This window comes from Lathyrus oleraceus, chromosome 4 (assembly GCF_024323335.1).
Source record: "Lathyrus oleraceus cultivar Zhongwan6 chromosome 4, CAAS_Psat_ZW6_1.0, whole genome shotgun sequence".
In the NCBI taxonomy this organism is placed as follows: Eukaryota; Viridiplantae; Streptophyta; class Magnoliopsida; order Fabales; family Fabaceae; genus Lathyrus; species Lathyrus oleraceus.
Genome location: NC_066582.1, coordinates 453,369,978 through 453,383,721, shown reverse-complemented (window position 1 = coordinate 453,383,721; position 13,744 = coordinate 453,369,978). Strand labels below are relative to the sequence as shown.

The following is a 13,744-nucleotide window of genomic DNA, read 5'->3' as shown; positions in this document are numbered from 1 at the left end:
CATGTTATGCATAAATCAAGATTTGTTGAATGATTAAAATGGAACACAGGAAATGAAAGTTTGCACAATGTATTGGAAAGAAGATGAAAAACTAGCGTGATAAGAGGAAGAAGTGTTGTTGAGTATGATAGTAGGTAAAGGATATGAGAGAAGCTAGATGGCGTGAGAGCATCAGAGATAGAGTTTTTGATATGATGTTTGTTTTTTAAAACATCAGAAACGTTGAAGTGATAGAGAGTTGGTACCAATAAGTTGAAAAACAAAAAGAATCATTGTATTAGGTTGTGTTTTTTGGAAAGAAACTAAATCGATTATGTTATATCAATAATAATGCATTCATTAGCAAGGAGTAAAGTACAAACGGCTAAAAACATAAAATAACTAATGGTATGAGAAGTAAATAAATTATGAGCAATTAAATGTAAATTTATTTTACCCTTAAAAAAATGATTTTGACCAATCAAAACAAAGGGCAAAAATATATTAAGTAGAACATCTTGTGTTCTTATATGGTAGGTATGAGTGGAGAAAAGTTCCTTTTTATATAAATCAATCATAAAAATAAAATAGAGTAAAAATGTGTCTATTTCTTAAAAAAATAAGACATGTCTATCAATTCCTATAATTAGTATAGTTTTGATGTATAAATATATAACTTGTGTTATTACTTAAGTATAAATTTATAAATATAAATTTAGATGAGTAGTATAGTGTCTTTTAATTTATTTAGATACAGTATCTTTAACCCATCAAACATTTTAATTTAATGCAACATCATTTTTTTATTTTAAAATAATAAACATTTAAAATAATTTGTATTAAATATACTATTCAACTTTAACTCATGGATATCAAAGAATTTTCAGTAAAGTTATATTTTTATTTATTTTTAAGAACTATAATAATAGACACCATTATTTAAAAAAAAACTAGAATGAATTAAAAAATATAAAAAATATAAAAAATATAAAAAATAAAATCCAATCAAAATAAAATATAATGAACAAATTCCATATACTCCTAACGAACCCGTTCCTTGTGGCACACACAGACCACAACACAAGCTTCTTCTGCTTCTTTTGTTTTCTTGTTCTCTCAACAAATTCAAATTCATTGTTTTTTCTTCAAATTTTCCCACGCCGTGTTTTTCCAGTATTTCCCATTCTTCGTTTTCCCCTAATCGCTTCGGAGATCGAAGCCAACGGTGAATTCTTGTGCCTTATCGTTTTTCTCCGAGTTTTTCGGAAAGGAATAATATAAAACCGATCAGTTTTTGGGTTTTCATTATTTTGTTTGCTTCATTGTTTGATTTCAGGGTTTTTGCATTAGGTTTACGGATTCGAGGTTCCAGATTTGTGACTCGTGGATTGTTTTTGCACAGGGAGGTTTTAGGGGACTCGAATTGCGAGAATATTGATAACATTGCTTTGGTATTTGAAATTAGGGTTTTCTGATGAACCAGAGTCGTTATTTTTGACGGTTACAACAATATGTTAATTAAGCGTACTGCGAAAATTGAAATGCCGAAATTAAAACGGTGTAAATTGGAGGAACCTGATTCCGAAGGTCATGGAGGGTGTTCTGGGATTGAGAAGAAGCCTAAGGTGAACGAGTTTTACTCTTTGGGTGACGCTGAAGATTTCAGCAGTGGTTCAGCTTCTTGGAACAGTGAAGTTTCGCATTCTGCATGTGATGGTGGTGGTGAGGTTGAGTTTAATTCGAATTCTGTGTCTCTGAATGGGAAAAAGGTGAAAGAGTGGGGCTCTGGGGAGGCTCGGCCTCCGTTATTGCGGTCCTCGCGTGGTCGCCTTCAGACGCTTCCATCGAGGTTCAATGACTCTGTGGTTCTTGAGACATGGAAGGATCGAGGAATGAAAACGGAGGATGGAGATGGAGATTCCAGCTTTGAAGATGATAAGAGTTTTGTTGAGAATGATCAAGTTAAGTGTAGTGACGTGAGTTCTTTGAAAAATTCTTTGAAAAATTCTAAGTGTTTTCCATGTGCTGAAATGAAGGTAGATGAAAGGGAGGGTGGTCAATTGTCTAGTGTGGGTAGAAAGACAATGAAGACTGATAGCAATGCTTCTGGTTCTGGTCTTAGTTTTGAGGAAGCAGAGCAAAAGACTAATAATGGTGGAAAGAGGAGAGAGGTTTATAGGCCAGAAGATTTTGCTCTTGGTGATATTGTTTGGGCCAAATGTGGGAAGAGATATCCGGCTTGGCCTGCTGTGGTGATTGATCCCATCTTAGAGGCTCCTAAATCTGTCTTGAACTGTTGTGTTCCTTTTGCGCTCTGTGTGATGTTTTTCGGTTATTCGAAAAATGGAACTCAAAGGGTAATTCTTTTCATGAGAGTCTTGTTTATTTATCAATGTAAATTTGAGCTTTTGATTTATGTTTTTGGTGCTGATCTCTAAAAGAATAATGAATTGGCAGGATTATGCATGGGTGAAACAGGGGATGATATTCCCCTTCTCGGAGTTCATGAACAGGTGTGTATGGTTAGATGGCAGTAGCCGCAGTTGTTTCTGTTGGAATATTGGAGATTTAATCAGTATTTTTTTAAAATCTTTATCCAGATTTCAGGGGCAGACCCAGTTGTTCAAGTGCAAACCAAGTGACTTTCGCATGGCCCTGGAGGAGGCAAAGTTGGCAAAAGATGGTATTCTGGAATCACATTTGCAAGCGGAGGAAGTGACTAATGTAGAAGCTCAACCTGATAGAGTTGAAGAGGTCATGATTTCAAATATTGATCAGGAATACTACTGCCAGGATCAGGTGAAATTAATTTTTTACATCTGTGTTTTCATCAGCTGATTTGATAAGAGCATTTATAAACTGTTTTTGCATAAGGTTTTTATTTTAGTCAAGCAAGGACTTCGGGATGTCTATTTATTTGTCTATACATTTTAAGTTCACTTGAATAATTTTTACTCGAATCTTTTTTTGGTAACAGACTAATGAAATATATGTATCTATTGTAGTATTAATTTTAACAATGAATAATATTGAAAAACATTAATTAATAGACAACAATTTGAAAGTTACCCTAATTTTAATTATAAAGAACATGAAAAATAGAACTATTTAACTCGATTCAAAGATAACATAAGATGATTAAATACAATATATAAATTATGTATAGTTATAGGATCATGTGTAGGATAATAAAGTTCAGCCATATAGGGATCAGGAGGAGTATGCTGTCTTTTTATTTTCTTTAAGCTTAATACTCCAATTAAGTGGCAAGGCGAGTACTGTAATAGTACCAACAACTACAACTATTCCCTTAGATACAAGTAAGATAATTAAAACCCTAAATCACACTTCAAGTACTTATAGAAATTTAAATTTATTCTTAAGCATAATCGCAGAAACATTTAAAAGATCATGGATTATACAATTCAACGATTAACATGGGTGATTCCACCAAAATAGGATTCTGTGTGCAGAATCGTAAAATCGTGGGATGTTATGATTCAAATCAGGATTTTAACTACAATACAAATAGCGGCTATAACATAGTGAAATTTTGAACGAACCACTTTTTGTTATGAGATTTGCGATTTAGTACAAAGCGTTGACGGATACCGGCTTTGGCGTTACAAAATTTGAACTGGGTAAATTTTGAACCCATTAACCTGCATGCGTTCTGTTTTCACAAGATTTTGTAGTTTTTCATGTCCATAATACAACAACAACCAAGCCTGTCAGCTACATGGATCAAACTCCACCATAATGTTCTATCAAAAACCATGTTTCTATTCAACTCTTTAATCCCAAGATCTTCCTTAATAGTTTATCTTAAAGCTTTTCTAGGTCTTCTTCTACCTGTAGTTGTTTGACTACTCTCCATCTGATCTACTTTTCTTGATACAAAATCCACATGTCTTCTCTCTACATGTCCACCACCTAAGCCTATTTTCCACCATCTTTTTTACTATAGGTGCTACCCCAACACACTCTCTAATATTGTCATTTTCAATCTTATCTTTTCTGGTCTTACCACTTGTCCAATGCAACATTTTCATCTTTGCTACACTTAGTTTATTTTGGTGTTGGTTCTTTACCCCGTAGCATTTTGTCCTCTACAAAATCGCCAGTCTTAAAACTCTCCGATAAAAATTTTCCTTCAATTTCAGTTGTACTTTTGTTTCGTGTCACATAAAACACACTAGGCCTCCTCTATTTCAACCACTCAGCTTGAATTCGACGTTTTACTTCTCCTTCTATTTCTCCATCATTTTGTCGTATGGACCCAATGGACAATGGACAATGCAAAATTAAAAAGACCAATAATTGTATGCATTTACATCTAGTATCTATTTCTCCAAATTTCCAGAGTATCCAACCGAACAAAAGACAGTGTGATCTAAGTCTTTTCTGTCCCAACATGTATCATAATCTTGAAACAAATAAGGTTTATAGCCAAATTAAAATCGCAAACTGACAGGTCCATTTGTCTGAGCTTTATAAATTCTATTTCTAACAAGTGTAGGATATGGGTTTATTGATAAAACTAGTTGAAACAGGGATGTAACACTTCTACTCTTCCAGTTGCTATGGATCTGTAGATTTTTTTATCTACAAATATTTATGATCTTGGATGAGATTGATATTGACTTCAAATTGTTCTTCTCCTGTCTAGACTAAATGCATAACAATTCTTTTTGTGAATATCTTTCTATAAATCTGTATGCAAAATTCCAATAATCCATACTGAAATGTGGATTGTAAGTCTTTTGCTGTGTTCTTGTTAGTTTGTATGTTGCTTTGTCCAGTAATTTTGCTGAAAAGAAGATTTGGATTAGAGTTAACCGTATAAATTGTATCTCCATCAACTCTGGTTATTTGTTTGTTTCTATCCACTGAATATATTGTGCAGGATACTAGATGTTGTGACAGCTGTGGTTTGATATTGCCATGCAAAACCATGAAGAAGGTTAAGGGTTCAAGTTATGCACCACAATTTCATTGCAAACACTGTTCCAAGGTTATACAGAATGGCTTATTTTAGTGCTTCAAAATTTTCACTAATAATTTCAAAATGGATAGATGATTTGAAAATAAATAAATTATATTCTGCTCTTTCAGTTACGAAAATCAAAACAATATTGTGGAATTTGCAAAAAGATTTGGCACCATTCTGATGGTGGGAATTGGGTGAGATTGTCTGTTTTGTAAATTTAGTTTCTTTCCCAATATTTATTTAAATATACTTTGATACAATAAATTCAAAATTTTGATATCTTTTGGGAACTCTTTGAATCAGGTATGTTGTGATGGTTGCGATGTATGGGTGCATGCTGAGTGTGACAAAATTTCTACCGAACATTTCAAGGTGCTGTGTTGTGGTTAATATGGCACTATATATTGATTTCACAGTGATTGCTTTAAAAAACTATGTTGGTTCACAAAGTGGTTTAAACTAAATATAAATACCCGGCTTCTGGTTGCAGGATCTGGAAAATACCAATTACTATTGTCCAGATTGCAAGAAAAGTATCAATTGTAAACTACCAGAATCAACAGCATACAAGTCAAAAATCAAGTACATATTATTAATCATCCATTGCTGTTTTTTCCCTTCTAATTCGGGGTACTCGGCATTTTGTTTTATACTTTGAATCTTACGATTTGATATCATTTGAGACAGATCAGTGGAGTATAGCCAAAATGGTGTGGTTCCTGAGAAGTTAATGGTGGTGTGCAATGGAATGGAAGGAATCTACTTCCCAAAGCTTCATTTGTAAGCCATTAGCCTTTCTTGGATATTATGGGATTGATAATCCAATTTAAATGTATAAAATTGAATAAGTTTGTTTATGTTATCTCCTATCTAATTCCATATTTCTTGAGGTGCTCTTATTTCATTTTATCATTTTTGTTTTTTCTTTTGTCCCCTGGAATTTCCTAAGGTTGTCTCTGTGTATTTATATTCTGTTTTCTATAATACATATGACCTTTACCATAAGGAAGTTTGTTGTGAATGCATATAATTTCTCTTTAGAAGACTTCCATTGAGCTGCTTGTGATTTCATTTTTCAGAATTATGTGCAAGTGTGTCTCTTGTGATTCAAAGAAGCGGACACCCAGTGAATGGGAAAGACATACTGGAAGCAGAGCCAAAAAATGGAAATACAGTGTGAAAGTGAAAAGCACGATGCTACCACTTGAAAAATGGGTTTGTATTATTTCTTTCTATATCAGACTCATGGCAAATATATGTTGGTTTCAGCTTTTGCTGGTTTGAATTAATGGTCATGAAGTATATAGTTATTTATAAGGGATGTGGTTATTATTGTGCCTTTCTTTTGAATTCATGGTCACAAAGTATATAGTTATTTATGAGGGATGTGGTTATTATTATGCCTTTCTTCTTTAGTATTACGAGGTGCGGCTTTCTTATTTTTGACTCAACATAAACTATAGATCACGGAGCACATTTCACAAGATGGAGTTCCCCAGGAATTAAATCAGCAGCAGGTGTTTGCTTTTTTGCAAGGTAAGTGTTCATTTCATTTAACTCTTACATACCAAAGCCTTGATATCTTTTTTACCATGCCTTATGAAACATGCTGTTGCATGTTTTCCCTTGAATATATCTAAAGGCATATATTTTATTTACTTTTACTTATTGTGGCAGAGAAGTATGAGCCAATTCGTGCAAAATGGACGACAGAAAGATGTGCTGTTTGTAGATGGGTTGAAGATTGGGAAGATAACAAATTTATCATCTGTAACAGGTGTTTCAATTATTGTTGATCTTTACCCTTTAGCTGTAGAATTATTTTGTATGACTTATTTATTTTATAAAATTTATGAGGTTTTAAAGGCGGTGATGTCAATTATATATGTTTTCATGTTTATTATGCAGGTGCCAAATAGCCGTCCACCAAGAATGCTATGGTGCAAAGCATGTTCAGGATTTTACTTCTTGGGTTTGTAGAGTATGTGAAACTCCTGATGTTGAAAGAGAGTGTTGCCTTTGTCCAGTAAAAGGCACGTCAATCTAGTATTTTGGGCAATCTGAACTCTTTTTGTTCTTATGTCTGTATCCTATGATATTAAGTTTTTATTACAGTAGCAAATGGTGGATCCTGCACTCCAATTCTGAGATGGGAAAGAAGGGCTTTTTATTCATTTAATGGCTTGGATTTTTGTTATTCAAATATTTTGCTTTACTTTGGTGGATGATCAATACCTAATATAACCATTTTTTTTCTTCTCATTTTCACGAAATTAAGACGAATCCTTCAAACACCTGATGTGAATAATTGAAGTTATATAAAAGTCTTGACATAATGAATTTTTCTATTGCCCATTCCATGTTTTGTGCTTATTGTATTTTAGCTTCCATGATCATTTTATGTGATTAATTGCTAATTTTATTTTGCTATTTATGGAAAAATGATTTGCAGGTGGTGCTCTGAAGCCAACTGATGTCGAGATGTTGTGGGTTCATGTAATATGCGCTTGGTTTCAACGTGAAGTTGTTTTCAAAAACCCTTTGGCCATGGAACCTGCCCTTGGAATTCTTCGAATTCCTCCTAATTCCTTTGTGAAGGTGAGACGACAGGCTATAAGTTGATCTTATCATTTGTTAATAATTGGCTTCAGCTATAATATTGCCCAGAATGCATGCTGGACAATTCTAAATTTATAAATGCATTGACCTGTGCAGTGCACAAGATTAATTTTAGATAGAGTAATATTTTCAATTATTTCACACTTTTATCAGTAAACAATTAATAGGTTAATAATAATTGTGAACTTTGAAGCTAAATATTATGTAGGAAAGTAAACTAAAAAAATCTGGACACAAACCAAATATAGAGAGAATGTATCAGTTAGAAGTCACACAAAAAGGTGAAAAATGCCAATCAATTATATCCCAAATGCATACTGGATGGTTTTAATTTTTGTTTGGCTGAGTCCAAATGTACCAGAATGCATATTGGGCATAGCGTTCTGTTTTTTTTTTTTTTTAATTTCTTTTTTTATATATCTGTAAGTCAATATATTTACACAAATTGTACTGTATTGATGAAATTCAAACAAAATGTATTATTTCTTATTTGTTTTTGGATGACTGTTCTTAAAGTAAATAAACACTAAATTCACAATATATAGTTTTCCATCTTCAGTTATATTTCTTTCTTCATTTATTCAGTAAGATAATGGTCTTGTTATGCAAATTACACTTAGCTTTCCCTTCTTTCATATTTTATATTAGTCTTGGTTGTACTTAGAAACTCATGTAAATGTTTCTTGTCCACTGTGATTGCAGACTTGTGTAATTTGTAAACAAAGTCATGGTTCTTGTACAAGTTGTTGCAAGTGTGCTACTTATTTTCATGTAATGTGCGCATCAAGAGCTGGGTATACCATGGAAGTAAGTTTCCTGTTTCTTTTGAGTTGACTAAGTTGATCACAGATATTTACTATTATTTGATTTGTCCTCCTCCCCTAGTTTCCCCTCTTTCTTTTGGAGGACTTGTGCATCCTCTGCGGTTTCATTCTGATTAATTAATTTCTATGTATTTGAATTTATTCGTGTGCGGATTACAAGAGCTTGGGAAATATGCTAATATTGTTTAAACATACAGTTGCATTCCAGGGTGAAGAATGGGATTCAAATAACGAAGAAGTTAATTTACTGCGCAGTTCATAGGTTTGTGCTTTAGTGATCTGATTAGATAAACTGCTATTTTCCATTTTATTTATGACGTTTAATATGCTAATTCATTATCAGAGTCCCAAGTCCAGATTCTGTACTGGTTGCACATTCTTCCCTGGGGATTTTCTCTCCTAGAACTTCGATTCAAAATCACAAGGGACACTTCCGGGGATCAAGGCTGGTTTCATCAAAGAATATAGAGTTCAATGAATGTTCAACCACTGATAATGATAGGGTTGAGCCATTTTCTACTGCCAGATGCCGTGTGCACCGAAGGTCTCAAATTAAGGTGATGATTCTAAACATATAATTATGGCCATTGTAGTGTATTGACTGCCCTATTCATTTGCTCTTATGTTTGTAATTTTTGGAGAAGAAATGATAATTTAACTTCTTATTCATTCGTCGATATACAAGAATGCAATATTCATTTGCTCTTAGGTTGTCAATCGCACCGGTGCAATGTGGATTAGTGGCTAGCGACCACTAGTAGTAGGCTAGGTGTGTCGAACAATAAGGGTGCATGAGGTGTGCTGGCTCTACCACAGTTTGGCGTGTTTGTGAAAGGGTTTCGAAAACCCAAAAATACAATTAAAGTAGAGACATTGCAGGGACATTTTTGGTATTTTGCACACTAAAAACCCTAATCTTCCGTCCAGCCAACCACCACCGACCTAGACACTGCCGAATCAAATGATGTCGACTCTGGCATCGAGCAGCAACTTGTGCGACTACATAAGCTCTTTCTAACCCCACTCCTTGTTTTGTGCAAACTATAGCAGGCCCTGCTGTTATGTGTGCAAAGTAGAAGCAATCCCTAAACCTGCTTTCCCAATTTCATGTTGTTTGCTCTGCATTGCTATCTGGGAATGACCACTATGATAAATATCTTTTATATTTGGAAATGTATTAATATATTGAAGTTACAATATAATATATGTGCCTATTGTTTAAGTGAGAAGTAAGAAAGGGAGATGCAATATATTTCAAAAGTAGATATGTGTGCTATTATCATTTTTATAATTATATAATTCGACAAAAAATTTAACGCACAAACAAATAAAGTATATGAACTAGATTTTACTATGACATCATAACTTTGGTAGATTTATAGGCAATTGTAATTTTTCAAGTCTTTTTTATCTACAGTATTTCACACTCCCTTAGCCATATCTCTATATTCTGTGTCAGCAATGCTACTTGTAAGATAGTTCTCCCCATTAAATTTTTCAACTGAGTATCAAGTTGAAACTGAGACAGGGCATCAATCAAAGATGTGGAAGAACTTTGTTGGTTGCTCTAGAGGATTTTGAGGGATTTAGGGTTTCTTCTGTCATGGCCGTTTCACGTTTGTTGGAAAGTTTCTACATCAGGGCAAAAAGCTCCGATATCGTGTAATTTTTGGAGAGTAAATGAGAATTTTACTTATTCATTTGAGTTGTACAAGGATGACTTACATTGGTACTGCTCGTTCGAAATCCTACCAATTTGCTACAATTTGGGTAACAGAAATACATATACCGAGGATACTAAGGATACGGGACAACGGAAAACAGATTAGATCTTACTCTGATAATTTAGATTCTAATATAATCTTAACTAATTCAAGCTGTTGTACCTAGTTGCTAACAAGCTTCTACTTATTTATAGTCAACATAGCTTTGGGTATTTTTGTCACATCATGGCCATTCATTAATGCTAAAAAAAATCTCAATATTATCTATTTTTTGTCTTCTCAATTTGGTCTCTTTACCACATTTTCTTCCATATTGCCAGAGAGCTGATGTGCCAATAATTCACTTGCCGAGGGGACCCAGCCTTCATTCTATAAGTGAAATAACTCAATTGAACAATTATAAGGTAATTCTCATGCTCAGCATGATATATGCTCGACTTACTTTTGCAATAAATAACCAGTCGTGCCAAGTTGTGACTATAATATGTGAAAAGAAAATGTTAATTTGGTATCTTATGATATTGATTTGTGATAGGATGCTAAAGTATTTACTTCTTTCAAGGAACGTCTTCACCATCTCCAGGTATTACATATATTTCCATTTGATAAATTAACTACTTGAATTGCTTATCTCAATTTTTAAAATTAAAATCTCGTCTTTTCTTTCTTAATTTGAAGTAATTTTTTTACATTTTGTATCAGAAAACTGAAAAACTTAGAATTTGCTTCGGAAAATCGGGTATTCATGGATGGGGTCTCTTTGCTCGAAGAGATATACAAGAAGGAGATATGGTAACTTACTGTGTGTTATTTTAATATGTGTTGCTGCAATTTCTTCTAAAAGACAAACTTTACGCTTGTTATGTTTGTTGCAGGTTGTTGAGTATCGTGGTGAGCATGTAAGGCGTAGTATTGCCGATCTGAGGGAAGCAAAATATCGTTCAGAAGGCAAAGATTGCTATGTGAGCCTCTTGCTTAAGATTGATTGTAATACCTGTCCGTACTCACCCTCTCTTTGTTTTGCTTAACATAACAAAGCCTATAATAGTCATTCAAAATAACATTGTGTTTCATTTGTGTTCTTTTAAGTCTTATATTTGGTTCAAATGCCCGTGTTATATAGACAGGTTCATGATTGCTGATAACATTTGAAAATTTATTCACTGCTATTGATAACACTAACGCACATAAATTATGCAGTTGTTCAAGATCAGTGAGGAAGTAGTCATCGATGCAACACACAGGGGAAATATAGCACGTTTAATAAACCACTCTGTATGTTTTTACTGGACTCTACTATAACTTTATGCCTCTTGTTTATGCTGTTGCAGCGTGGGTTTTTATGACTTGAGCTCAATTGTCCAGTAAATGTTTTATTTGGTGATACCCATCATGTGATTTTATGCAAGAGACATTACAATAGCAAAAGAAAAATAGTATACTAATGTTCAACCTGATTTGCTTCAGTGCATGCCAAACTGCTATGCAAGGATTTTGAGTTTGGGTGATCAAGGGAGCCGGATTGTTCTTATTGCCAAAACCAATGTTTCTGCCGGTCAAGAACTAACGTAAGTTTCACCCGGTACTAGTGTTTACGCATTTTTCATTTTATGCTGTCACATCTCCAAGATCATGCATATTGGGGATATGGTATACTTGATTAACTTAATTTTCTCTGATGTTGCAACAGGTATGATTACTTGTTCGATCCAGATGAGCAGGAAGAATTGAAAGTTCCCTGCCTTTGCAAATCACTCAATTGTAGAAAATTTATGAACTAGGTTAAGCATTTTTTGTTCCTTGAGCAATTGCAGTCTTCTAACCATATAGGGTAAAGATTTTGTCCATTGAGCTTATTATTTTTCACCAGTTTGGTATAATTTGTATATAATCTTTATATATATAATAAAATAGGAAACTTCTGAGCAAATGAGCTGGAGGCATTTTTGTAACTTACACATGGTTCCTCTATATTCTCCGAATTCTGTTGACACTTGGAAGAAATTTACATTGAAGACAAAAGGAATGTAGGAGAACATTGATATTACTCAGTGCTTTTCTTGGTTATAAACAGTTGGCATATATCTCTTAGATTTGATTCGGCATTTTTCAAAAAATAAATCACTATCTGGCCGGAATTTATACTCGAGTGTTTTTTTTTTCAAAATTGTGTAACAAAATCAAACAAGCTGGTTATTGATCAAAGAGTGGTTAGTTTTTTAATCGTTAGTGTACTTATTAGATTTTGCTTATTTACACTATTATAATAATATGGGTCATGTTCAGTTGTTATGCCTTAAGAGCAATGTTAAGAAATCTACGAATAATGAAAAGTATGTGTTAAAAAAAACAATAAAAGAATTAATTATAATTTTTTAATAAAATTAATGCATAATTTTTGAAATATTTTTTACATTTATTTAACTTGTGTTAAACACAATTTAGCATTATACTAATACACTATTAATAAGGTCAATCACATTGAAAGAAGACATAATCGATGCTCTAAGGTGTTTGGGAGTTAAAATTTTTTGGAGGGAAAACTTATTTCTAAATTTTAAATTCAAGAAATTATAAATATTTTGAGAATCAATTAAAAAGGCAATTTGAATATTATATGATTATGTATAACATCATTCCTTGTTTTATTTTTATAATATCATTCTTTATTTTATTTTTTAAAAATGTAAATATTTTAATTTTTTTTAATAGAAAATCTGAACTTTCAAAATCCTCGAAGATATTTTATTTGACAGTAGAGGCAACTAATAGGTAACCTGTGCTAAGCTTTCACGAAGGAGCCGCGTTGCATCTCTTTTTAAATAAAAGATCGATATTAATTTTATATAATTCTATTAGAGATTAAAGGTTATCCGTGCATATTCCTTTTTTTTTATTCTATTAAGTTATGTATTTGGAATAAGTTGATATTAGTTTAATATAAAATTATTAATTTATTTGTAATTGATGAGTTAGAATTTAAATTGTTTATATTGATTTCTAAATTAATATTAAAGAGTTTAAATGTAAATAATTTGTATGATCATTTATTAAATAAAAAAAATTGCATACTCTTTTAAATAAAATATATACATGAAATTTAAAAAGAATTTAAATGACATGAATTTGAAATAAAAATAAAAAGGAAAATGAATTAAATTGCAAGGTCTTTAAATGTATAAGATGATTTGATATTTAGTAAAATAACTGTCTTATAATTAAATAAATAAAATGAAAAATAGTAAAACTACTAAAATATTGGTTGAAAACATAAACATGTAAATTCAATTTATGAATTTTGTTTAAAATAATTGTTTAAAGAATCATATATAATTGATTATGTTTTACAGTAAATCATAATAAAATTATTATTAGCAAAAGTAATATTTGTTAGTCAAACTTCATAAATTATGGTTAGTTAAACTACTTAAATATTGATTATTGAAAGATGAAACGAAAATTTATTAATTATTGATTTAGCTATAAAAAAAAGAGAGAAATGTTATTTTCCAAGTCTCAACCACACCATTCTCCATTCTATAACAAACCTTTACACCCTTAACATAAGCATTCTCACTTTCTATCTCCTCACTATTACACAAACTTCA

The 13,744-nt window shown here is 32.3% G+C and overlaps 1 protein-coding gene across 2 annotated transcripts; it reads left to right on the top strand.

Moving 5' to 3' along the window:
- The first annotated feature begins 1,019 nt into the window (after positions 1-1,019).
- LOC127076074 (histone-lysine N-methyltransferase ATX3) lies at positions 1,020-12,131 on the top strand. Of its 2 annotated transcripts, XR_007786754.1 has the most exons (25): positions 1,020-1,204; positions 1,316-2,336; positions 2,437-2,492; positions 2,580-2,778; positions 4,886-4,993; positions 5,095-5,163; positions 5,273-5,341; positions 5,460-5,551; positions 5,657-5,749; positions 6,049-6,184; positions 6,433-6,505; positions 6,647-6,746; positions 6,878-7,002; positions 7,422-7,567; positions 8,291-8,395; positions 8,610-8,674; positions 8,756-8,969; positions 10,457-10,540; positions 10,672-10,719; positions 10,839-10,928; positions 11,012-11,098; positions 11,337-11,411; positions 11,604-11,704; positions 11,827-11,967; positions 12,051-12,131. XR_007786754.1 is itself a non-coding variant. In XM_051017626.1 (24 exons), the coding sequence occupies exons 2-24, from the start codon at positions 1,491-1,493 to the stop codon at positions 11,915-11,917; spliced, it is 3,072 nt and encodes a 1,023-aa protein (XP_050873583.1). In that variant the 5' UTR covers positions 1,020-1,204; positions 1,316-1,490; the 3' UTR covers positions 11,918-12,131. The 2 variants fall into 2 exon arrangements, 1 of the variants encoding a protein (XP_050873583.1); XM_051017626.1 differs by having other exon boundaries at positions 11,827-12,131.
- Positions 12,132-13,744: the final 1,613 nt, after the last annotated feature.

What these genes read in the sequence shown, in the direction of transcription:
- LOC127076074 (XM_051017626.1), top strand. Translation starts at nt 1,491, where the DNA reads ATGTTAATTAAGCGTACTGCGAAAATTGAAATGCCGAAATTAAAACGG. An exon ending in TACTTCCCAAAGCTTCATTT is followed by an intron (nt 5,750 to 6,048) that starts GTAAGCCATTAG and finishes TTCATTTTTCAG; the next exon opens with AATTATGTGCAAGTGTGTCT. An exon ending in AACGTCTTCACCATCTCCAG is followed by an intron (nt 10,720 to 10,838) that starts GTATTACATATA and finishes ATTTTGTATCAG; the next exon opens with AAAACTGAAAAACTTAGAAT.